The sequence below is a fragment of the Rhinatrema bivittatum genome, chromosome 2 (assembly GCF_901001135.1).
Source record: "Rhinatrema bivittatum chromosome 2, aRhiBiv1.1, whole genome shotgun sequence".
NCBI classification, from domain to species: domain Eukaryota; kingdom Metazoa; phylum Chordata; class Amphibia; order Gymnophiona; family Rhinatrematidae; genus Rhinatrema; species Rhinatrema bivittatum.
In genome coordinates, this window is record NC_042616.1 from 242,971,535 (window position 1) to 242,996,641 (window position 25,107).

Genomic DNA, 25,107 nt, shown 5'->3' on the forward strand with positions numbered 1-25,107 from the left:
ATTTATCTTCCCAGATGTCTCGAAACCAACACAGGTCCCTAGGAGACAATTTCTGGCATTAAAAAGTAAGACCCTGGAAATTGGTGCAACGTTTTACTTGAAGTTTCCGTCTAAATGTTATGAAAATTTTCAGGGTAAAACGTTTTTTTTATTTTTAACGAGCTAATTCGTTTAGATAATTTCTTAAAGGATAAAATGAGTTTAAGGATTAACCAGGCTACATCTGTAGTAATGGCCCGAGAAAATGAGAAAGATAGTGTCCCTTATCAAGGTGATTTATTATGAAAATATATTTGATTAATGTGAGCTCCCCTCATTATAAGTTCTTAGAAATATTTGAGTTGATATTATTGAAAAAATTATTTGAATGAGATATTATGCTATTTCTTTTTAAGATTACCTATGATATCCCCATGTGTCTGTTTGCACCCTCCTCCTGCCCCCCCATTTGTCTCGACTACCCCCCTCCATCCCTCCCTTAGTTATTTAGTTATTTATTCTGTTACTGCGTTTATGTTATACACCGTTCTCTGTAAAGGCTACGCCTATATATCTTTTGTTGTAAGTTACTTGTAAACCGGCACGATGTGCAAACGGTTGCCGGTATATAAAATTAAATAAATAAATAAATAAATAAATGATATGTGATGGAATAGGATTTATGGTTGTAATATTGAAACGATTAATAAAGAGATAACTGAAAAGAAATGGAAATGCATCCCCTCCTACACCTAGCCAGGTCCTACTTATTGTTTTTGTGAGATATAAGTATTGTTATGTTACATAACAAGAATAATGCTGGGGGCTTGATAACCCCAACTTAATTCCCCCCCCTACACACAAAATCAACTCCTCAAAAATTCCAACATAAGCCCCCCTATAAGAAAAACAGCAAAGGCTTAGTGGCCCCAACATAGCACTCCTCTCCCACAAGAAAAGAGGTTCTTTCCTCCTGTCCTAGTTCCTTCGTCTAGCTCTTTTCCTCTGTTCCCAGACTCTCCTCTCCCCGCTTTCGGCACACTATCTCTCTCCCCACATTTCCCCTTTTTATCCAGTCAGTCCTTGCTCGTTCCCTCTGCCCTGTCTTCTCCCCTCAGCTCCCTTCCATCCCCCACACTACTTTCTCTACCCCAATCCCTTTTCCCTCTTCAGTTCCCTACTTCCCTCTCCTTGCTCCAATCTCTTCTCTTGCCTTCCCTCCCGCCCCCACTCCGCTCCTCTTGCTCGACTCTAGTCCCCTACCCCTTGCTCCCCAGCCCTCCGCTCTGGAATATGGTTCGCCTCTGTGTCTCCAGTCTGGAGTAGGGGAATAGTGGAGGGGCCGCAACCACCGAGGCAGAAGAGTGCTAATGGTGCGGGTGCCTCCTAGAAGCACTGCTGCGGGCGGTAGAAAGGCTGTTCAGGTCCGGTGGTGGCAGCAACACTGAAGAGGTCCAGCGGCAGCAGGCGTAATGGCAGTGCTGAAGAAGGAGTGCATGTGGTGATGCTCCTATTTGTGTGCAGCTTGCTCGTGGCAGAAGTTACAAATCTTATAACCTCCACCGCCAGCAAGCTGCACTGAAGGGAGGATCACAGGGAGGCACAGAGCACACCTTCTGCATCATGTAGGCAGGAGAGAGTTGGTAGAGCTGCTTCTTCATACATACTTGCCCTACTCTCAGTTGATGGGGCCATGGCCTCCATGCCCCCCCCCCCCCCATTATATTGCCTATGGAGAGTGGAAAAGTGCACCCATATATCCTTGATCTAGCTCCCAGTTTATCTGTGTGCCCACTGTCTGCAGCCGCATTGCTGGTTCTCATCTGTGATGTTATACGTCAGATGGGATGGATGGACAAACTAGGAACATAGATGTGTGTTCATTCATAAAATGTGCTGAAAGCTAGGGAAGAGCAACTCTGGAAAACACTTAATTTGAACACAAAAACACACTTTAAAAAAAGTAAGCTGAGAGAAGTGGCAATAAACAAATCACAAGCGCAAAAGAAAGATGTTAAAAAAAAAAAAAAAAAAAGCCTTCCAAAAAAGCAAAAGTAATATTTCGAAACCTAGAGGAAAGAGAACCTGAACACCACCTCCTTTTCCCACAACTGGTTTTAAGAGAATGAAGCAATAGAAAAGGTCTGTTTCTAAACCAAAAAAGAGAGGGGAAAACACATTTTTCTGCAGATAAGCAGTCTGAATTAGCCATGACTTGTGGGGATCGTCCTCTAGGTGACGGAGCTCCTCAAAGCACACAGAGCTTTGCCCTGTGTGCATGATGGGGTACTAGTATATACCATGTGACACCCAGCCTACCCCAGTCTTTTGTTTTTCCGCGCTGCAAGGTGCACGCGGAGTGTCCTCTCCTCTAAGTTAAAATGTCTTCTCTTTTATTACTCGGCCGGCGCAGAGTTACTACTGATGCTGGTGCAGGGCAGCATGACGCCAGCAGGTTGAGATGGCTGATGCGGGCGCTATTGGCGCTGACTGACACCGGCACCGACGACACTGGGCCATTCAGTCTGGCGCATTGAGAGAATGCTCTCCGCAGGCGCAGGTGGGTTGCTGATCATGGCCGACAGACGCATCGAGCCACTGGTGCATCGATGTGCCTATCGGCACACTACTTGGGCTATACTTGTTCTCTTGGTCCTGGAATCCAAACAGGTTGGACCTGATTACTATTTGATGGGGTTGGGGGCAAACCGACCCTAATGCAGTGCCAACACCGAGTAGGGGCATTACACCGTCAGGAGCCATGTGGACAAGAGCATGGGGTGGGCTCCCAATGTGAGGGGAGTGCACTTGGGGGTTCGATTATTCAGTTGGGGCTCTGCCGCTCAGGAGCCCTCCAGATATGCGGATGCATTGGGACATCGGCGGGGTCAGCCACCTTGTCTCCAGACAGTGCGGGGGTACAGGACTCCCAGGACATCCCGTAGAGCAGACCTCACGGCAGCTGGGCCCCACGATTGCAACTGTGCCCTTAAGCTAGCCACTTGCCACCTGTGTCTTGGGTACAAACTCCAGGGGCCAGTCACTATGAAGGGCTTTGGCATAGCCCTTCATAGTGACTGCATAGCCAGCTCTTGCTTCGAAGATTGGAAAGGACACTTCCATTAACCACACATCCCCACGGGAGGTGTGGATAGGTAGCTGGGCGACTCCACATGGTGTGCATTCCAGCCAAGTGGGGGAGCGCCTCTGACTCTCAGGAGCCCAGGTTACCACTGCCACTCCGAGCACGAACTCCTAGGCAGAAGTGTGCTGTGGGGGAGGACCCGCGCAGTCAGTGAAGCACTTGTCAGGGCCACCAGGGGAGCCACCATGACCAGACAGGTGGCAGGACTTTGGACCAGCAGGAGTACTATCTGTCCTGAGCAGCGACCGCCAGCGATCCCCCTCGCTGTGGTTGCACATTGTTGGTGCAGCGGGGGGGCCTGGGGAACTCGGAGCGCTGTATTGTTGCTCTGCCTGCCGAGTTCCAGCTCCAGTCATATTCGGATCCATTCCCCTTCCTCCCTCCTACGCTCACCACGGAAGCCTAGGGGGTACTCCCTCCAGGAAATCAGCAAATGGGGGTGTGAACTACCCCCCAGGCACAGGGGCCTCTGTAGCTCGGTCTGCTGCAGTGTTAGGCAATGCTCTCGTTCCAGACCAATGAGTATCTTTTCAACTCAAGGCGCCTCGTTGGGTTCGAGGCAACCCTGGGGGCCTGCATCAGATAGCCCAGCGGTGGCAACAGTCTATCTCAAGGATAGGGGGTACAGAGCCTTCCTTGCCAGACAGCAGACTGCGGGGGACTCTGGTTCCCTTTGCCCAGTGCCACAGCCAGTGGGCCATCATCCATGCAGGGAAGTGAGAGACTCACTCCCAATTACAGGATGGCCTACAAGGGATGCTACCTATAGTGGGGCTCTACCTGGGCAGGAAGGGACCCCAGTAGAAGATTGCACTGGCTACGCCGGATCAGACCTCATTCACCTTCTTCGAGTGGGGGGAAGGCAACCCTCAAAACCGATGTCGGACTGGGAGAATGCCTAGAATGTAAACTGCAAGGAGCTACAAAGAGTAAGAAAGAAATGAACAGCAAGTTTACGTGACATACACTTGGACAACTCTCTCTTGTGGAGGTGGACGTTGCCACTCAGCAGCTGGTATGAGGACGGGAATTCGGTTCCTGGGCCTGCCAATGAGCTGTACGCAGCTGGAAGATGGACAACCTCTCCAATTGGAGACCGCTCATGATCTCCACCATTGAGAGGTGATGGAAGGTCCCCGGGTTCCACTCCGGAATTTCAGCAACCATGGCTGACGCAGAATGCCTTCTATTCATGGGGGGACCGCTGCCCGCCCTCCTTCCGTCCCACTCATGTCAAGGACCATCTAAAGGTACACCATGGAGAACCAGAGTGTCATGCTTGTAGTTTGAGTGCCTGATAGCCCTGTGACACCTTCGGGCCCATCTATCCATGGGACAGCTAGAGCTCTTGAGCATGTGAGGGATCTGTCAGATCCATCTCATGCGTCACCCATACATCCACGAGCATGGCCAGTGACAGTATGGTAGTAGCGTATTTTCACTTACTGTTGCAGAATTGGAGGATTGGAGGTGTGGACCGTCAGGATGTTCCACTAGGAGGAACTACCAGGTTGAATGGAATAGACATTCAGAACAATGCAAGGCACGCGGGGCGATTCTCCCCCCCCCCCCACCCCCAACTCCCAGGACTGCTTCTCAGAATACATCCACGCACAGGACTGACAATGGCGCCTATCAAAGCTCTTTTCAGCACCGTCGCAGTATACCTCTACTCTTTTATATGAAGTACCAGTGTTAGTCATTCGTGGGTTTGCAGGGTCATGAGGGGTACCTCAAGGTGGCACCTACTCGTCTGAAAACCCACAGTCCAGTGGCACCTACACCTAGCCCTGGAATGACTGATACCCACCTCCGGGACCTTGGACAGCAGTTCTCTGGTCGACCTGAGAAGTCTTCTCCAGGTCCCTCTCATCTTCAGTGGGCGAGTCGGAGGTTACGAGCATAGGTCCACTATCCATCACACCGGGAGTCTCACCATAGGAAGGTAGGACCACAACACATCCTCCTTCCTCCCGGGGTTGCCTCGGCGTTGTCAGCTCACCCTGACGTTGATCATGCCGACCTCCTCCCGAGACAGCTTTCTGCGTTGGGTGGCAGACGGACCTAGCTTGCTGCAAGCAGTACGCTCATTTGGTGGCCAGAGCTTCCATCTCTTCAGTTCCTTTAGCCAGGTTACCAAGGCTTCGGTCTCCAGAAGGTTATCATTTGGATCACTCTGCATAGTCTGTTCTACTCCAGTAAGGTTCAGAAGCCGGGAACACTGTGCCAAAGCCAGCAGGCCAGAACAAGGATGAAATCCATTGTCCACTGGGCACAGTGCCCCCTAGACACCTATGAAGCTGCCATGAGATCGTCACTGTATACCTGCATGTCAAACCACGACCTCGACTGGCTGCTGGGGGAGGGGGAGGGGCTGATCCAGCTCCCTTGCGCAATTAAGTGAAGAGACTGTCCGCAACCATGCGCTAGGTTGAGCGCGCATCCCTGAGGCTGGAGGGGATGTTGAACCACTTTGCTCAACCTTCCAGCTAGCAACTCCCCACGAGTCATGGCTAATTCAGACTGCTTATCTGTGGGGAAAAAAGCAAGTTTGCTTACCGTAAACAGTGTTTTCCGTGGATAGCAGGATGAATTAGCCATGTTATCCCGCCTCCCCGGATAGTCTCCCATCCAATTCCACCTAAGGCTTGGAAAACAGACCTGGGGTAGTTTGCGTGTCACATGGTATATATAGTACCCATCATGCACACAGGGCAAAGCTCTTACGTGCTTTGAGAAGCTTCGCCACCTAGAGGACCGGAGAACGGTCCCCATAAGTCATGGCTAATTCATCCTGCTATCCACGGAAAACAGTTTACGGTAAGCAAATTTTTCTTTTGCCACCAATACTCCTAAAAGACAAAAATAGGAAAAAAAATAATTACCTTTTTAAATGTTTCTGGCATAGTAGCAGAACCATCTTTTGACTGACTGCAGGGAGGACTAGCTCTCTGACCCTGCTGCACAAAGCATAGGCCTAGGGCTCCTTTGTGGTCCGTCACTCGTACTGCACTGACTTGATAAAGGAAGCAGCCTCAGTTATGAAGGATGCCTACCTCTTACTTTGAGAGTTAGGCATCTAAATTGGCATCTTAGAAAATTGACTAGAGCTTAATGCCTAAATTTAGGTTCCTAAAATATGGGTCATGACAGGCGTGGGATCAGGACAGAGGAAGAAAGTTAGAATAAATTGCAGACCTAAATTTAGGGACCTAAATTTGACTGAAAATTCTAACTTTAAGCATTTCAATCAGGTGCTAAGCTTTCTTTGAATGTTGGCCTCCATGGCATTAAATCAATTCAGTAAATTGGTATTACATCTTGCTTGTTGAATTTTTTTTTTTTAATTGCCATAATTTCAATTGAATTAAATGTTACCTACAGTACTTTTCCCCTGAAAAAAATAACTAGTACGAGCAAGAGACATACTTTGTAAACTATTATCTTGTGCTTTTTGTTTTTCTTATAGGTTCTCGCAGAGTTGGCCTTGTTGCAATAAAATTGGGGATGATGCCAGTATGGACCAAAGCTGGCAATAAACATGCTGTCACTTTACTTAAAGTAAGAGGTGCATTCCATATAAACAGTGTGTTATTTACACGACTTATTAATTGCCTGTGTTTTTCATGTAGAAGGAACACACTACCTTTCCTCCTCTTACCCATTAGACTAAATGGAGAGGATTCCTAATCCCACTTGTGGTGTTCCAGGAAAAAAGAAAATAGATTTTAACTCACAATTCAGATTATGGACTCCATCAAAAAGTTCTGTTCCCAAGGGGTGTACTCATTTAGTGTGGCTTCAGATTGTTGGCGGCTGTACACTGCAGGATGCAACACTTATGCAGATGGAAGCCGTTTCAGAATGACATTATCTTGGAGGAGTTGGAACGTCCCTCGTGGCTCCAGGCTCAGCTGGACCCACCCACACAGCAGATCTCTCAGCAGTTTGCATGCTCACCTTCTGGTATTGCGAAAACCCTGAAAAAGAAGCGTTGGGTATGACACTTATGTAGCTAGAAGTCGCTTTGGAATGATGTCAACTTGGGGGAATTGGAACATTCCTAATGTCTCCAGACTCAGGTGGAACTGTTCTCTCCCTCATCTCCCGACATTGTGAAAACTCTCCGCCTCGTTGTTTTTTTTCTAACTTTTGCTGCTGCCTCGGCAGCCCCCAAACAGAACCCTTAAGTTCTAACAAAAAAATAAAAGCCTGCAGTAAGCAGATTCAGGGCTTTCATCTGTGGGTGCTGTATGTCCGTCATGGCGCACATTCCATCTGCTGTCATTACCTGGGCCCAGACCATGAAGACTCCAACTGCTACAGTTATGGTGGTATGTTCCTCAGGGAGCAGCAGAACTGCTCTTGGAAGATGGAGGCCATAATGAAGGTGTCTGTGGGCAAGAGAACTATGTCTCAACCTGAGGTCAATCAATGGAATTGCTCTTCTTCAATGAGCGAAGTGTCATCTGGCTCCCAGCCCAAGAAGTCATGGCATGAAACTTTCACTTCTCGATCCCACAAGCTTGGAAAGGCTCCTCCTATACCCCTATGGTGCCAGTTCCAGATTGGTCTCAGGTCTGGGTTTGAACATGGTGAAGAAAGCAATCTGTGCTGCTGGTAGAGGCACCAAGAAAAGCGCCTATGTGGCTTGGGGGGACCCCATTTGGGACCATCTTCCCATCTGAGCTGAAGAGAAGGTTGACACTCTTGGTACAGAACTCTTCCAGAGCTGGCCTCTCCTTAATGTCAAGGAGACACTTAACTGCAATCAATTCAGGTGCCATCTTTGGTCATGGGAATCTTCTGCACCATGGCGCCGAGCCATCTGTTTTATCTGGAGCCAAACAGGGTGCCATCCGTGTCTTTGGTGCAGAGTTCACATTCCAAGAAACAGTCAATGCACTTGGCACAACAGCAGCATCTGGGATGTCTGAGCAGAGTGTTTAAATGCCAAAGTTCATGAGTCCTGTGAGGATAGCTCTGCCAATGCCATAAGTGGAGGAAAGTGATGATTGAAGGAATTTATTTACACAAACGGCATGGGATGTCTCAGAACCGGCCATCATAGTGAAAGCGAGAGTGGCAATAGAGTCCACTACTAGTTTGCTGACAGCCATGAGGAAGAGCGATCCAATTTGGGTTTCTGAACAGTATTTTCTTTCCTCCATCTCTGACTTAGAGAGTTCTCCAGCCAGTGAGAACCCTTATTAGCCCTTAGAGCTAATGAAGAATTTATTTACCTCATTAAGCCCTGAAAACCGAAGAGGGAGATTAGATCCTCTCCTGTTCAAGATGGAGTAAATTTTCCCGTATAGTGGGGTTGCTTCACCCCAAGAGCTTCCAGCGTTGAGTCCCCATCATGAAGTTGATTTTCCTCCTTTAGGGGAGTCTCTTCATGAATCTGAGGGTTAGGAAGTGGGCTGTATCCTCTTTCGCTGCAGTTTCTCCTATGGTCCAGAAGTCTTGTTCACCATCTTCATCATCGGCATAGATTAGTGTTCAGGGAATGAAATGGATTCCATGGAGATTCCATCTGATCCCCTTGCAGACTTGCTGCAGTATGCCTTTTCTCTGAAGGATCTCTTCTACTCCAGGTTCTTGAATAAACAGTCAAATACCCTATCAATATCAAGAAGGAAAATGACCCGAAGACGGTCTTCAAGCTGCTTCAGATATTTTCAATCCTTGACAGATTCTGCTTTGATCCCAGTTCATGACCTTTTCCAGGACCTTCAGATGAGGATATGGCAGAACCCTACATCGTGCCTCCCAGTGGCCTGGAAGCTGGACTTGAAAAATAGAATGCAGGCTGCCCTGGATTTTGGGGCGGTCTAATTGCCACACCACTCTGTGGTAGTGAAATTGGTGTTGAAACATGCTAAGTGTACTCTTGATCACCCTATTATGCTCCTGGGGAAGGACCCAAAGATGTTAGATGCATTTGGAAAGAAGATCTTTCAGGGTTCCAGGGGGGAGGTGGAATGGGTTTATTTGTTTGGTGGTGGTTTTTAATTTTATTCACAATCTTGGGCAGGCTGGTTTCTGGGAAGACAGCATATAAATAATAAATGACATGCGAAGTGCCCAGATCTTGGCTCACCAGCTCTATATGGTACACTATTTGCATAAATGTATCCAGAAGCTTAAACAAAATTATTTAACCCAGGTCAGGTGGATTTCTGTTGAACTGTGGAAGACGTGGAGGAATGTGAAAAGCAGCTTACCTGTACCATATTCAAAACATTTAATACTGTGGCTAGGACTTCAGCTACTTCTCTAGAGCCCGAAGGCATATGTAGTTAGAAGTGAATGGTCTCGTAGAGGATGTGCATAATTATCTCATAGATTTACCTTGTACAAGGGACAACTTGTTCAGTAATAAAGTTAAATAGGTGGTGGCTATGATTAAGGAGCATCAAGCCACACTACAGTCATCATTGACTGCGGCAGAGGACCAGTCCGTTTACTCCCATCCCCAGTACTTCTCTTACAAGAGCCCATTCTTCCAAAGGCATCCCCTTTCCAGTGTCATTGAACTCCTACTCTTCAGATCTAGCAGCTGTTTGAGATCAACAGAAGGAAAGACATCAGCCCAAGGGTCAACAACAGACACAGTATAAACTGAGATCCAGTTTTTGATGTCTCTGAGACCCACTTTTTCTGATGAGAGGAAGGGTTCAGCCCTTTTTAAAGTGGCTCTGAATTACCAAGGATTGGTAGGTTCTGAAAATTTGTGGAGCATAGCTACAGCTTACAATTTTCTTGTTCTTCTCTGACCCAAGAGATTTCAGTCTTCATTTCTGATCCTTCTCAATCTTTCCAACTGCAGCTGGAGGGGGAGTCCCTCCTCCTCCAGAAGATAAGTCAAACCTGTAGCCTCCAGACATTCTATTCCCAGTTCTTTCTAATCCCCAAGAAGTTGTGGAAATCGAGGCCTATGCTGGACTTGTGAAGACTGAACAAAGGTTCAAGATGAATGTGCTCCAGACAAATCTCCCCTTCATGTGTTCTGGAGCTGAAGGAAGCTTATGCACACATTCTCATTCATCCTGCCTATTGGAAATTTCCTTAGGTTTGTGGTGAAGGATGTGCATTACTAATCGAAAGTGATTCCCTTTGGTCTTTTGGCAGCACTGAAAGTGTTCACAAAATGCCTTGGAGTAGTGATGGTCATGCTTCATTGGCATTGAGTCTGTGTGTTCCTGCTCCTGGATGACCGGTTAGTAATGGTTATGTAAATTACTAGCAGATCTAGAAATCAACTTTTTCCTATATGCGGATGACATACAATTCTACATTCCTATCGACAAATCAATTGAAAATACAGCAGCGAAACGTTCAACATACTTTTTGCTGTATTGCTTTCATGTATCTCAGCTAAAACTACCAATCTGTAAATAAACCACCAGCCCTAGACCTGGGTAACTTCATCAACACAGTATCTGAACAAGTATGAGACCTAGGAATACAAATCGATGAGAACATAATGAAAAATCACATTAATTAAAACAGGATACTCCAAGCTACCTGAGGAGTTTCGCCTCACCAGAGAAAGAAAGAACTTCAAACATGATCTGAAAACGTGGCTCTTCAAAAAAGCATATGGTCTATCATAAAAAATTAACTATAGTAAATTACTTAGATATGGACTGGTGAACGATTGACAGTTACTAAGAAACCTAATGAATGTTCAGATATCTCACTGACTACCTTTAGAAGATCACCTAAAAGGAGCTAAATCATCATGAAGTACTATTTAACAATTCAGCTAATGTTCCGATGTTATGTTGACTTATAACTAATATCGCAGGTTTGATGTTGTGTGGACCTATAATGTGAATACCACTTGTTCTGATGTTGTGTGGACCTTTTATGTGCTTTTGTAAACCGTTGTGATCTTCCTTTGGAATGACTGTATATAAAATACGTAAATAAATTAAATAATGGGTCCATCTTAATCAGATGTTCTGGAGTCCCTCAAAGTCCATATGGCTTCCCCATTCTCTGGGTTTCCTATTCAACTTTGCCAAGTCAAATCTGGTTCTGACTAAAAAAAAAATTGATTCATAGGAGCCTGGATAGACTCACTTCAGGAGAAAGCATTTCTATTTGTCAAAAGGGCTGGTCTGCTAAGGGGTTTAGAGCTTTCCTGCAACAGGACTGTGTGTCAGCAAGTTTTGGTTTTGGTTCTTCTCAATCACATGGCAGCTGCTGTGCATGTAATACCTTTGACTCATCTGCACATGTTGAGCCTTCAGTGGGTGCTCTGAAGCTAATAGATCACATGTCAGTCTTTATCCCATCAAATCTCTGTGAGCCCTGGCATGAGTAGTAGTGGATAAATCCAGATGCTCTAAAGGTGGGGGACTTTCTACAACTTCTTCCTCAAGTGACTCTGCCTATGGATGCTTCCACCAATAGTTGGTGGGTGTATACTGTATAACATGAACCAAAGAACTGTGGTATACAGCAGAGATTCATGGCAAATCAAACCACCTGAAAGCTGCAAGTCATTTGCTGTGCTCCGAGAGTTTTCTTTTACCACCTCTTGGAAAGGGAATCTTAAATCCAAATGGACAACCAAGTGGCCATTTTCAATATTTACAAGCAGGGAGGTATGGGTTCTTAAGTCCTCTACTAGGAGTCAATCCAGATCTGGTTGTGGGCAAGACATCACAATGCTCATCTCCAGGTGACCTATCTTCTGGGAATCCAGAATATCCTGACGGACTACCTCAACAAAGTGTTACAACTGCACAACCGGTCCTTGGATCAAACAGTTGTGGACTACTTGTTCAGTTGCTGAGGAAGAGCGGTGCTCTGTTTGCCTTGGAGGGCAACAGGAAGCTAGAGAAGTTCTCCCTCAGTCATTCACGCAGCTGGCATATCAGCTGCCAATGCCTTTCTGCTAATCTGGAGTGTCTGTCTATGCTATGTGTACCCACTAATTCCTCTGATCAGGAGGACTGTCCAAAAGGACCTTCTGACATGGCAGTGATATCTTCATTGTACTGACCTGGTTATGGCAAGTGTGGTTTTCTATATTTTGTCCATCTATTAGTTCAGAGTCTCTGATTCCATTGGAGATGTCTTTGATTCTCTTCATACAGGAGGATGGCAGGCTTGCCCATGCCAGCCGTTCCATCCCCTGGCCCTCACAGCATAGATCTTGAAGCACACAGTAGAATCCTCCTTACTCTTTCCAAAGGAGGTGGAGGATATGCAGATTTCATCCAGAAAACTCTCAAACCAGAGACCATAAGCTTTGAGTGGGAAGATATTTTTGGCTTGATTGGGGTCCAGCCATCTGAATCCCTTTTCCTATGATTGAAATGATTTACTTTAGTATCTATTCTTCCTTTCATCATCATGTCTTAACATCACTTCAGTCGAGGTTCATTTGTGTGCCATTGCAGTGAATCACCAGCAGATGGAAGAAGTTCTAATTATCCTCCATCCTTTGATATTAAAGTTCACTAAGGGAGTGGCATTCTAGATTTCAGTCAGTAGACATTAAGTGCCTTGGAACCTTAATCTAGTCCTAGCTTAACTCATGAAACCACCTTTTGAACCTCTTGATTTTGTTGGGTTTGAGCTTTCACTTCTGAAAAAGGTTTCTCATGACCATCACTTCAGCACAAAGAGGAAGTAAATTGAAAGCTCTGGCTTTATATTCTCCATATTTGCAGTTTTTTCACAATAGAGTGATTCCACGGACCCACCCCAAGTTTCTTCTGAAAGTGATATCTGCATTTCATGTTAATGAAGTTATTGTGCTTCCTGCATTATTTCCAAGATTTCATGTGCACAAAGGAGAATGGGCTGTTCACTCTTTGGACTGAAAGAGAGCCCTGGTATACTGTCTGAGGACTTGGCCTCACTGTCAAGCTTCTCAATTTTTGTGTCCTTTCATCCCAATAGATTGGGAGGGACAGTTGCCAAGTGAACTCTGTTGAATTGGCTGAGTCTGTGTTGGTGCTGTTGGATAATGTCACCCACGCGCAATGACTAATTCATCCTGCTGTGTTTTTTCCTGTAAACAGGGTTCTCCATAAGTAAACTTTTTTTACATTTTGAAGCTTGGTTTAAAAAAGTCTTTTATTTCTTTAAGAGTCTATAGTGTTCAACTCATTTTTGGGGTGAGGGAGTGAGGACAGTGTTTAATAGTGCAGCTTAACAGTACTTTTTTTTACCATACCAACCACTTTCATAAATTAAGGTGAAATTACAAATAAAATGTAATTAGATAGGTTCGGGTTTTGTGCATTCAAGACTATTTTAAGTTACTTGACTTTTTTCCAAAGGTACAAAACTGTCATGTCATCAAGTATACGCCAAAGGAGAAACATAATGGAAAATCTGCCGCTCTTGTTGTAGGAGGAAAAGATGTATCACCTTTCTATGTAAGTACTTATTTTTATGTTGGTTATGTAATTTGAACAAAGGTTACATCTTGTATCTTTTTATTTTTTATATTCCACAGAAAACAATGGAAGGGAAGTTAGTTCTCCTTTCAGATAAAATATTAGCATTGATTCTGGGAACTGCCTTTCAGTGTCAGCAAGTGAAGACAATTAACAGGACAGTAGTTAGTAACTCCAAAGTTTACAGACTATACAGGGCTTCCCAAGCCTTGCTATAGTCTTTTTTTTTTTTTTTTTTTTTTTTAATCATTTAAAAAATTTGCATGATCCTAGAGGACAACCAAATTAGCAGGGGTGTGGTTCCCTGCCAACAGTCGCTCCATTCTCACCCTTACCACACTCCCTCTGATCTCCTCTCTCTCCTCCAGTGTGTACCCCCTCTCTCTAACTCCTCTCCTCTAGCTAATATCCTCTTATTATCCCTCAGCTCCTCTCACCTCTTCAGCTCACTGCCTCTCACCTCCTTCAGCCCCTTTTATATCCTCAGCTGATCCTCACTCACTCCTATGCCATTCTTATAACCCTCAACTTGATCCTGTCATTATTTCCCTCTCCCCATCCTCTATCCCCTCTCTCACCCCCCCCCCCAGCTCCTCTATTACATTGCCCAGTCAATCTTCTGTTATCCTCATCCACAGCCAATCCCTCTCCAGCTGATCCAGTCCTCAAACTCCTCCTCCATCTGATCCCTCTTTTCAAACAGTCCCTTCCCTAAACATCTTCCTGGGCCCTGATTCAAAGGTGGATTAAAACTGGTGAGAAGAGAGGGGCAGGCTGATGACAGAGGCAACGTTTTCTCTTGGGTGGCTTCAGTGCTTGGTGAGGGGAGAACAACAGTAGCAATTTCCACTGGCCCATGTACACTCTGCTGTTTCCTCTCCTCATGGCTAGTACTAAGCCTGTCGGTGATCTGCAAGCAGCAGCAATATTAGTAATGAAAGTCAGCACGGGGCCTGTGAGCCAGGCAGTGGCCACGATCCCTACTTGTGCAGGGCTCTGTGTTACCACAGAAATTCATGATTACTGGCTCACAGGCCCCATGATGACTTCTACTACTGCTGATGCCTAAAGAGTGCTGCCAGTTGAGGCACTTGTGACCTCAGCTGAAGGTTTTGTGACCTCATTTGGGGTTCCAACCCACAGTTTGGGAAGCCCTGGCTATAGTGAGGGCAGCAAGGCAGTCCATGGACAATACACTTAGGTCTTTTTACCTTTTCCAAAACAATAGATAGAGATTGGGAAGGATGAACAACTTCCTTTTTGTTGATCAGTTAGGAGTTTTAATATACATTGGACTTTATTTAAAAGGAAATATAGCACCATGAGATGAAAATATGACTTTCAGTAACAATATTGCAAAATATTAAACTTCTTCTCTTCTTGGGCATTTGTTTCCCAGTATAACCATGTAGTTGTCTGCCTTTTTTTATTTAAAAAAAAAAAGAGGGAATTTAATAGGAAGGGATTTAAATTATGAAGGGAAAATTGTTAGTCCTGCCTTTAAAATGCAGTCTGAAGTGGGCAGTATTGTTGGAAGCAAGAATGTTCTATTTCCCAGTGATAGCAGGCTGAATTAGCCATGCTGTCTAGGAGCGTCACAACCGGATCAGTAGACGGAGTTTCTCCTAGAGTACAAAGTTTTGAACTCTGTGCGGCTGCGTGGTGAGGTTCCCGCGCGATTGCCTGGTTTACCTCAGTCTCTTTTTTTCTGCGAGCAGGACTGCACGTGGGGTTATTTTCTTCTCTTCCTCATCTCTTCACATTTTTCTCAATTTTTGATTTCGATTTTTTCGGCTGACAACAATGCTCTGAAGCCATCGGGATTTAAAATATTGCCAATGTGGCAAAATTATGTCCATCACCGATGGACATAATTATTGCTACATTTGCTTGGGCCCTGAACACGACACAGCCTCATTTAGAGACTGTGGCTGGATGTTGCCCCGGGCCCGAAGCCAGCGCGCCGAGAAAATCGTGCACCTCCGGTCGCCTCATTCTTTGCCGGGCCCGGCGAAGAAACTAAAGAAAAAGCCGGCTAGAAGATCGACATTGCTGGAGGGCGATTTGGCTAGGTCAGTACCCCACCACTAGGGCCACGAAAGGACGTCAAGGCCTCAACTCCTTCGGCAGGAAAGTCCAATGTGCCGTTCGGGTCACAGGGCTCTGTACCCGCTCATTCTCGGCGCCGAAGCACTCGGAGCATGGGAGACAGACTGAGCAGCCATACGGCGCATCAACGCCACAGTCAACTCACGACGCATCTGCGTTTCTGGAAGAGCTGCTTCACTGTCTGGGTCATCTCAACATGATATTCGGAAAAGAAAATATGCTAGACATCACCACCATGGTAATGCAAAGCAAACAAAACAGCAAGACCCACCTACAGCTCCACCATTGACCTCTCCCCAAGATTCATCTCAACGAGAACACCATTCCAAACAAACGGCTAAGAGAAAACATCTCCAAATGCCGGAATCTCCACGGACAGATTTTGATGTAGAAATAGTCTACCTTTCTACTAATGATTCATCAGAAGGGGAGAGTTCTCATTCGAATTGGTGTTCTTCTCAAAGATCTCATTCAATCCACCATCCGGAACCACGCCGTCCTTCTCAGGATTTATCTCTAGGAGTGCTGCCCCCACCTGCAGAACCACTTCCTATGCCTTCACAACATACAGTAGCATCAAAGACGATGTCACAAATTTCTCTTGCTTTGAATTCATTCTTCCATGATCTGGAAGCGCTTCATCCCCGGATTCCAGGTCCATCTTCTCCAACCTCTCCTCAACGTCTTCCAATGGTCCCGACACCAAAGCAAAGAGAAAAATTACTTCTAGTTCTGGCTCGACCAGATTCACCACATTCACCATGGTCTTCATCGTCCCCTTCCTCATCTACAGGATTTCCGTAAGATCCGCCTGAGGGCCTTCCTGAACTGTATTCTCCTCCTGAGGATTTATCCTATGCTAAATTCATAGAAAAAGTAGGATCTCTTCTCAGCATTGAAATGGGAAAGGTTCCCGACCCTCTGGCTGAGGTTCTAGGAATCCTAAAGATATTTGAAATGCCGGCAGAGCCAACAGCTTTACCACCGCATATAGTGCTAGATGCGGTTCTACATAAGAACCCTTTACTACCTAAGCGGCCTCAAGGAAGACGGATTTAAAATACAGGATGCGGAATTCCACGGTCTATGAGTCCACGCAATTACCCCATAACTCGGTAGTAGTGGAATCTAAAGTCAAAACTTCATGTGAACTCACCACCAGGAAAAGATCATAAATCCCTGGATGATTTTGGCCATAAGGTATATCATTCCTCCATGCTGGCCACAAAGATACAACACCATCAATTTTATGTAATACAATATCTCTTTGAATGTCTACAGAGATTACATCCAGTATGTGTGGCTTCTGATAATTCCTTACCGCAACCATTCACAGACATGGAGGAGGGTCTCCGGCACTTACTCCGTTCGGTTTATGAGTCATTTGAATCATCGGCTCGATCCTCGGTGACAGCAATAGCAGCTCGTCGCATGGCATGGTTAAGAGTTCCATAAGGGACAATGTCCATGACAAGTTGGTAGATATTCCTTGTCTGGGAGACAATCTATTTGGTAACAAATTTGGTGAGACAGTTGCCCTTCTAAAAGAGCAGAATACGGCAGTTCAGTCTCTGACTTCATCAGACCCGCATCCTTCTTCTAAGAGATTTTATCCTTCATACAGAAGAAGACCTTATGCAAGGGCACCTTTCAGGCCGTATAATACTTATAGATCTCAGTATTATCCCAATCAGCGTTACCAACTACAATCTCAACCTTCACGTGGACGACCTCGCCAACCAAGTCCTCCAAAACCAACTCCAGCAGCACCACCAAAACAAACTCGGTCTTTTTGAGTTACCCAGAGCCACCCCCACCTCACTACATAGGGGGCCGCCTTCAGCATTTTTATGCCAGCTGGACAGCGATTACTTCAGACCGCTGGGTGCTAAACATCATAAAAGAAGGTTACAGATTAAATTTGCTAACTCTTCCCACACTTTCTCAAATCTCCCCTCTCAAGAACACATCAAAACATTCAACAGACTTACAGGAACAGTTAGTCACTCTACAGTTGCAGAACTCAATTCGAGTAATCCCAAACTCATTAAAAAAACATGGGTTTTACTCCCCATATTTTCTCATGCCAAAAAAATCGGGAGGTCTTCGACCAATCTTAGATTTGCGAAACCTCAGCAAACACATTCAAAAAGAAAAATTCAAGATGACATCTCTCAAAAGCATTCTACCCCTTCTGCAACCCGACTGGCTATGCTCCATAGACCTGAAGGATGCTTATTCCCATATACCTATGTACCCTTCCTCCTGGCAGTACCTTTGTTTCCACGTTCAGAACAATCATTACCAATTCAAAGTCCTACCCTTTAGCCTTTCCTCAGCCCCGAGGGTGTTCACAAAATGCTTAGCGGTGGTGGTGGCTCATCTCCGACAGCTCTCGATACAGATATTTCCCTATCTCGACGACTGGCTCTTGGTAGCTTCGGAGCAGACTACATTAAAGACTCATACGTTCCAAACAATCAATTTATTTATTTATTTATTTAGCATCTTTTTTATACCGACATTAAAATACACATCATATCGGTTTACATTGTAACGAAAGGTTGAAATTACATAGAACAGGGGAGGGGAGAACCAGGAGATTATGAATGAGAGAGTAGGAGGCTCTAGGGGAGCCTGAAAGTTAAAAGAAGGGGAAGGGGAGATCAAAACATATTTACAAACATTAATCGTGGTCATGAATGATAAACATAATTACATAATTACAGCAGGAGGGGGCAGGGTGGGTAGGGTGGGTGGCTAGTCTGGGAAGGCCTGGTGGAAGAGCCATGTTTTGAGCATCTTTCTGAATTTCAGGGGCAGGGCTCCAGACGGAGGTGGGATGGTATGGTGTTCCATTGTGTAGGACCGGCAATAGATAGGGCATGTTCCCTGGTTGCCGAAAGGGGTGGGACTTGAAGGGTGCCAGCAAGGTTTGTTCTGGTGGGGCGGGCAGATTGTGAGAGTTGGAGAGGTTCGCTAAGCCATGAGGGATTGTTCTTGTAAATAGATTTGTGTATAATGGTGAGGGATTTGAAGAGGATGCGGAAAGAGATGGGTAGCCAATGCAGTTCCTTGAGGACTGGGGTTATATGGTCTGTTTTACGTGTGTTGCTAAGGAGTCTTGCAGTGGCGTTTTGAAGTATCTGGAGGGGTTTGATAGTGGAGTAGGGGAGTCCAAGGTAGAGGGAGTTGCAGTAGTCCAGCTTGGATGCGAGGGTGGCTTGGATGACTGTTTTGAGATCGTGTGTGTGAAGTAGCGGCTTGAGTTTTTTGATGATGTTTAGTTTGTAGAAACCGCCTTTAAGGACAGAGCTGATGTGATTTTTTAGGTTCAGAAGTGGGTCGATGAGGACACTGAGGTTTCGGACAGCGGGCTGTGAGGTTAAGAAGAGGGTCTTGGGGTCATTGGGGGGGAGGAGCTTGAATGTTTGATGGTTGTGGATGAGGAGAAGCTCGGTTTTTGAGGCATTGAGTGCAAGTTGAAGGGATGTGAGTAGAGAGTTGATGGAAGATAGGCATTCCTCCCAGTAGCTAAGGGTGGCGGAGATAGATTCATGGAGGGGAATGATAATCTGGATATCATCAGCGTAGATGTAGAATTTAAGCCCAAGCTCTGAAAGGAGATGACAGAGGGGTAGGAGATATACGTTAAAGAGGGTGGATGAGAGGGAGGAGCCTTGGGGTACTCCTTGTGTAAGAGGGAACTGAGAGGACTCTGAGCTGCCAAGTTTCACGGAGAAGCATCTGTTAGCTAAGTAGGATTTGAACCATAGGAGGGCAGTGTCGGTGATACCTATGTGTATGAGACTGGAGATGAGGAGATTGTGGCTTATCGTGTCAAAGGCAGCTGAGATATCTAGGAATGCAATGAGAAAATTGTGTCCCTGGTCCAGGCCAATGAGTAGGGCGTCAGTGAGGGAGAGTAGGAGAGCCTCGGTACTCAGGTTCTTGCGGAAGCCAAATTGGGATGCGTGAAGGATGCAGTTGTCTTCTAGGTATTCCATAAGTTGGGCATTTACTACTTTCTCCATAATTTTAGCAATGAAGGGAAGGTTTGAAATGGGACGGTAGTTGGAGGGGTCTTTGGGGCCCAATGATGGTTTCTTGATGAGGGGTTTGATAACTGCATGTTTAGTGTGTCAGGAACTGAGCCAGCAGATAAGGAGCAGTTTATGATGTCTGCTAGGGGTTGAGCAATGGTGTTGGGAATGGAGAGGAGAATTTTGGTGGGGATAGTATCGTAGGGGTGGGAAGCAGGCTTACTTCTTTTGAGGATGGACTCAATTTCCTTAGTGGAAGTAGGGTCCAAGGTGTGTAGCGTGTACTTACGGGGGGGGCGGGTGTTTATTGGGCTTGCAATTACTGGGTGAGGGAGTCATGGGCATAGGGGTGGACATGGGAGGGAACCTGCGGAGTAAGTTGGCAATTTTGTTTTGGAAGAAGAGAGCTAGCTCTTCACATTTAGCGCCTTTGTCTGCATCGGATGTGGATGGGGTGGTGGGTTTTGTAAGAGCTGCAACATAGGTGAAGAGGGTCTTTGGGTTAAATGAGTATTGGTGTATTTTGGTGGCGTAGTAGTCCCGCTTGGTTTTTTGGATAGCAAGTCGGTAGGTGTGAAGGTAGGATTTGTAGGAGGAGGCGTTCAGGGATGAGGGGTCTTCACGCCAAATTCTTTCTTTGAGTCTGAGGTTGTGTTTCATACGGCGTAGCTCAGGGTTGTACCAGGGTTTTTTACTTGAGGGGGTGGCGTGTTGGCTACGAGTGACGAGGGGGCACAGGTTGTCGGCTATGTCTCGGGTGAGATTATCCCAGGAGTTAAGAGCAGAATCGGGAGTGGAGTGATCAAGCTTGTCGAGGGATTCTGTGAGTGCTGCTGAGAGTTCCTCGGGTGAACAGGATTTGCGGAAGGAGGAGTTGTTGTTTTGAGGGGGAATGTTGGTGGATGTGGCGCTAAGGGTGAGGTTTATTTCAATGAGGGAGTGGTCGGACCAGAGTACAGGCGTGCATGTGGCTGTAGTGGGGGTCTGTATGTAGGAGTTGACGAAAAGGAGGTCCAGGTTATGCCCTGCCTTGTGAGTGGGGGTGGAGATGATTTGGGTAAAGCCAAGTGCCTGCAGGGCGGTTAAGAGGGTTTCACAGGAGGGTGATAGGGGTCGACAGTCAACATGGAGATTGAAATCTCCTAGAAGAATAGCTGGTCTTTCGTTGTTGATATTGTTGGTTATCAGTTCAATGAGTGGGGAGGGATTGAGTTCCAGTAAGCCTGGGGGGGCGTAGACCAGGTAAATTTGTAGTTTAGCAGATTTGAAAAGGCCCACTTCTAGCCTAGGTGGGGGGCTGATGTTCAGTGGCCTGAGGTTGAGGGTTTTTTTGGCGACTAGGAGTAAGCCACCTCCTTTTCTTTTTGGCCTGGGCAGCGAGAAAATGTCGTGTGATTGTGTAGGGAGCTGGTTTAGGATCACTGAGTCTGTGTCCTTGAACCAGGTTTCAATTGTTTTCAGAAGCTGGGATTCATAATTACAAAAAATCCCATCTCCAACCAACTCAAATTCTACAGTTTATTGGAGTGCTCATCAACACGGTATATCAGAGGGCGTACCTACCACACGACAGGATACAAACGCCGTCTTCTCTGGCTCAATCAATCGCATGCATCGGCACAACAAATTCTTCAACTGTTGGGTCATATGGCAGCGGTCATCCACATAGTCCCATATACAAGACTCCACATGTGTCGTCTGCAGTGGGGACTCAAGAACCAATGGTCACAGTTCTGTCAACCACTATCAACCAGAGTACGCCTCACCAGACAAATGCGTACAGACATTCAATGGTGGATGAACACCACCCACCTGCACTCAGGAGCACTGTTTCAGCGGCCTCCTCATCAAGTCACTCTCACCACGGATGCCTCCAGAAGGGCTGGGGAGCCCATCTAAACAACTTAAAGACTCGGGGACATTGGTCTCTTCGGGAGTCCAAATTTCAAATCAATCTCCTCGAACTTCGAGAAATTTGGAAGGCACTTCAAACCTTCTCGGCCCAGCTTCAGGGACAACATATGGTGTACACAGACAGTCAAGTAGCCATGTTTTATGTAAACAAAGAAGAAGGGTCAGGTTCATGGATTCTCTGACGAGAAGCACTTCGCATACTGACATGGGCAATATCCAACCAAGTCTCAATACAAGCCACGTACCTTCCCAGTCTAGACAATGTAACAGCAGATCGCCTCAGCAGAATTTTCCATCCACACGAATGGACCTTGAACCGGGATGTGGTGTCCAACATATTCCATCAGTGGGGTTTTCCAACTATGGATCTGTTCGCCACAGAGAGCAACCGACAAACTCAGGTATTTTGCTCCATCTACCAAAGCAAACTTCGTTATGCTCCAGATGATTTCCTCATACCATGGACGGAGGGTCTACTTTATGCTTACCCTCCCATTCCACTCATATCAAAAACGATACAAAAATGCATCAGAGATGCAGCGGACATGATACTCATAGCCCCGTCCTGGCCAAGACAAGCATGGTATGCGTATCTCAAACGACTATCTATTCGCCCACCAATTCTACTGGGAAACCATCCCCAACTTCTAACTCAGGAGGGGGGATCCCTTCTTCATCCAATGCACCAATTTCGCCATCTGACAGCATGGAGACTGAAAGGCACGTACTAAATTACCTAGGACTCTCATCTCAACTTGAGGACATTCTCATTGAATCCAGAAAACCGTCCACCAGGCGCAACTATGCCGGAAATTGGCGTCGGTATTCAGAATGGTGCAAACCAAAGAATCTAGACCCTTTCTCTACAACGATAACTCATCTTCTGGAATACCTCCATACTCTTTTCACAGTGGGTCTCGCATATGCCTCCGTTCAAGTACATGTTAGTGCAATTGCAGCTTTTCACCGTACTCACAATGGACTACCCATTTCCAACCACCCTTTAATCTCCAGATTCCTGCGTGGCATTCTACATCTGAGACCACCGGTCACAAAGCCGCCGGTACCATGGAATCTCAAAATCATACTGGAACAGCTAATGTTACCTCCTTTTGAACCTCTAGATGCCTGTCATGTCAAATACCTTACTTGGAAAACAGTTTTCTTGGTGGCGGTAACATCAGCACGCAGAGTAAGTGAACTACAAGCCTTGGTTCACTACTCCCCGTACTTAGAATTCTTTCATAACATGGTCACCCTTCGACCTCATCCGGCCTTCCTCCCTAAAGTGGTATCTGTGTTTCATATCAACCAGTCCATTACTCTTCCAATTTTCAAGCCAAAACCTCATCAGAACGACAGAGATAAGCTTCTCCACACCTTGGACTGTAAGAGAGCATTGGCTTATTACAAACAGAGAACTCATTCGGAATCCAGGCCATCTCAGCTGTTTCTCTCCTTTAATCCAAACTCGCCTAACCAACCTGTCTCCAAGAGGACTCTGGCTAGTTGGTTGTCCCAATACATTACATTTCGCTACAATAAGCGAAATCTGCCATTGCATATGAGACCGAAAGCACACCAAATAAGAGCAACTGCAACGTCAGTCGCCCACTACAAAAACAGTTCGCTGATGGACATTTGCAAAGCGGCAATTTGGTCTTCTCTACACAGTTTCACAGTGCACTACTTTTACAACAGCAGAGCTCTTCTAATGCAGCCATGGGTTCGGCAATCCTGTCAACCATGGCACAAAAATAAGACTGTTTACCGTTCAGAATTCAAGGGTGGTGTCCTGACAAACACAACAAAAGACCTGGACACCACCCGGGAGCTTGGGACTCCCAGACAGCATGGCTAATTCAGCCTGCTATCGCTGGGATAAAGCAAGTTTGCTTACTGTAAACGGTGTTTCCATAGATAGCAGGATGAATTAGCCATGCGATCCCTCCCTCCTCCCTAGAAAGTCTGCACACACACTAAAATACACCTTTATTTTTCTATATACTTCTCGCTTTGTTACAAGAGACTGAGGTAAACCAGGCAATCGCGCGGGAACCTCACCGCGCAGCCGCACAGAATTCAAAACTCTGTACTCTAGGAGAAACTCCGCCTACTGATCCCGGTCGCAACTCTCCCAGACAGCATGGCTAATTCATCCTGCTATCTACAGAAACACCATTTACGGTAAGCAAACTTGCTTTTTTTCACCAAGAGGCTACTGCTTTTCATTGTAACCTTACAAGTTTCATCTCTGTTTTCTATGCATGTTTCATATAATATCATACATTTCAGAATTCAAAGGGGAAATGGACTTACCAATGGGCCAGAGCAATTCATCGTTAAGTCCAGAGAAACTGTACTCGGTGTAAAGATAATTGTAGAGAACTTAAAAAAAAAAAACCACAAAAGTGACCTCCTAATAGATGGGCTTATTCAAGTGTGACACTGCTGTCAGTCTTTTTAAATTGCTTTTGGGACTATTCATTTGAAAAAAAAAATCCTGATCATACAGCCTTTGTTTTCAGCTGCACATGTTATATACTTGACTTGCATCTAGTTTATTCTCTTTCAGTGCTTTAGTGACTCATTTCTCTCTATCTTAAAAGCTGTACCATAAAGCTGCAGTGCCTCTCAGAAATACATCCAGTAAAGTTGTTAAAATGCCTTCCCTTACCCCAGAGGTAGCTTTATGTTTTTCTTTGGTATTTTATGTAGGAACACAGTAGATAGTGGTAGAGAACAGCAACAACAAATACAAGGTAAAGTAATGAAGTGTTGCAATAAGAATAACTGTGTCCAAACAATGTCCAAATATGTGAAAAACTTTAATATTCAAAATATGTCAACAATTCCATTATTTAACCAAAGTGAAAGGACAATCCCCTGACACAGGCTGTGTTTCGCTGTAGCTATGTTGGGAGGGACACTTTAATCTATAAAGAAACAAAATAAAATAAAATTGCATGTAAAAGGTCAACTGACAAAAGGCCGAGAAGACAGCATAGAAATAGCATAAAAATCATAAATCATATACTCTTTCCAAGAAGCCTCTGACAAGAAACTTCAAGCTGTCGGTGAACTAGTAGCATCACAAAATCAAAAGGTGAGCTCAAAAGTATTTAAAACATTAAGAATTCTGCCAAAAGGTCACATGAAAGAGAACATCCAATCAGAACTGAAAATACAAAAAACTCAGAAAATAGTTTTAACAAAAAATGATCCAGAACTGATCCAATAGTGATGAACCAATTATTATGCAATGAAAAATATACAAGGAAAACTTACCAATATAATGTATATTAAAAAAAATATATAAAGAAAATAAATCACCCTAAGATATTAAGGAACACAAAAAAAGAAGAGATATAAACAAAAAAAGAAGAAATGACTATACTAAAAACATGAAAATAAGAACAAAATCACAAAAGGTACTTTAGTAGAAAACAGACCAGTTTATATTCTAGTTCAAACCAGCAGGGATGTACTG

The 25,107-nt window shown here is 45.4% G+C and overlaps 1 protein-coding gene across 1 annotated transcript in view; it reads left to right on the forward strand.

Moving 5' to 3' along the window:
* MRPL3 (mitochondrial ribosomal protein L3) overlaps positions 1-25,107 on the forward strand; it is a 186,069-nt gene that overhangs the window by 12,872 nt on the left and 148,090 nt on the right. The window contains exons 3-4 of the mRNA XM_029589336.1: positions 6,594-6,685; positions 13,432-13,530. Coding sequence (XP_029445196.1) covers positions 6,594-6,685; positions 13,432-13,530 — 191 coding nt within the window. The remainder of the gene's footprint in view (positions 1-6,593; positions 6,686-13,431; positions 13,531-25,107) is intronic.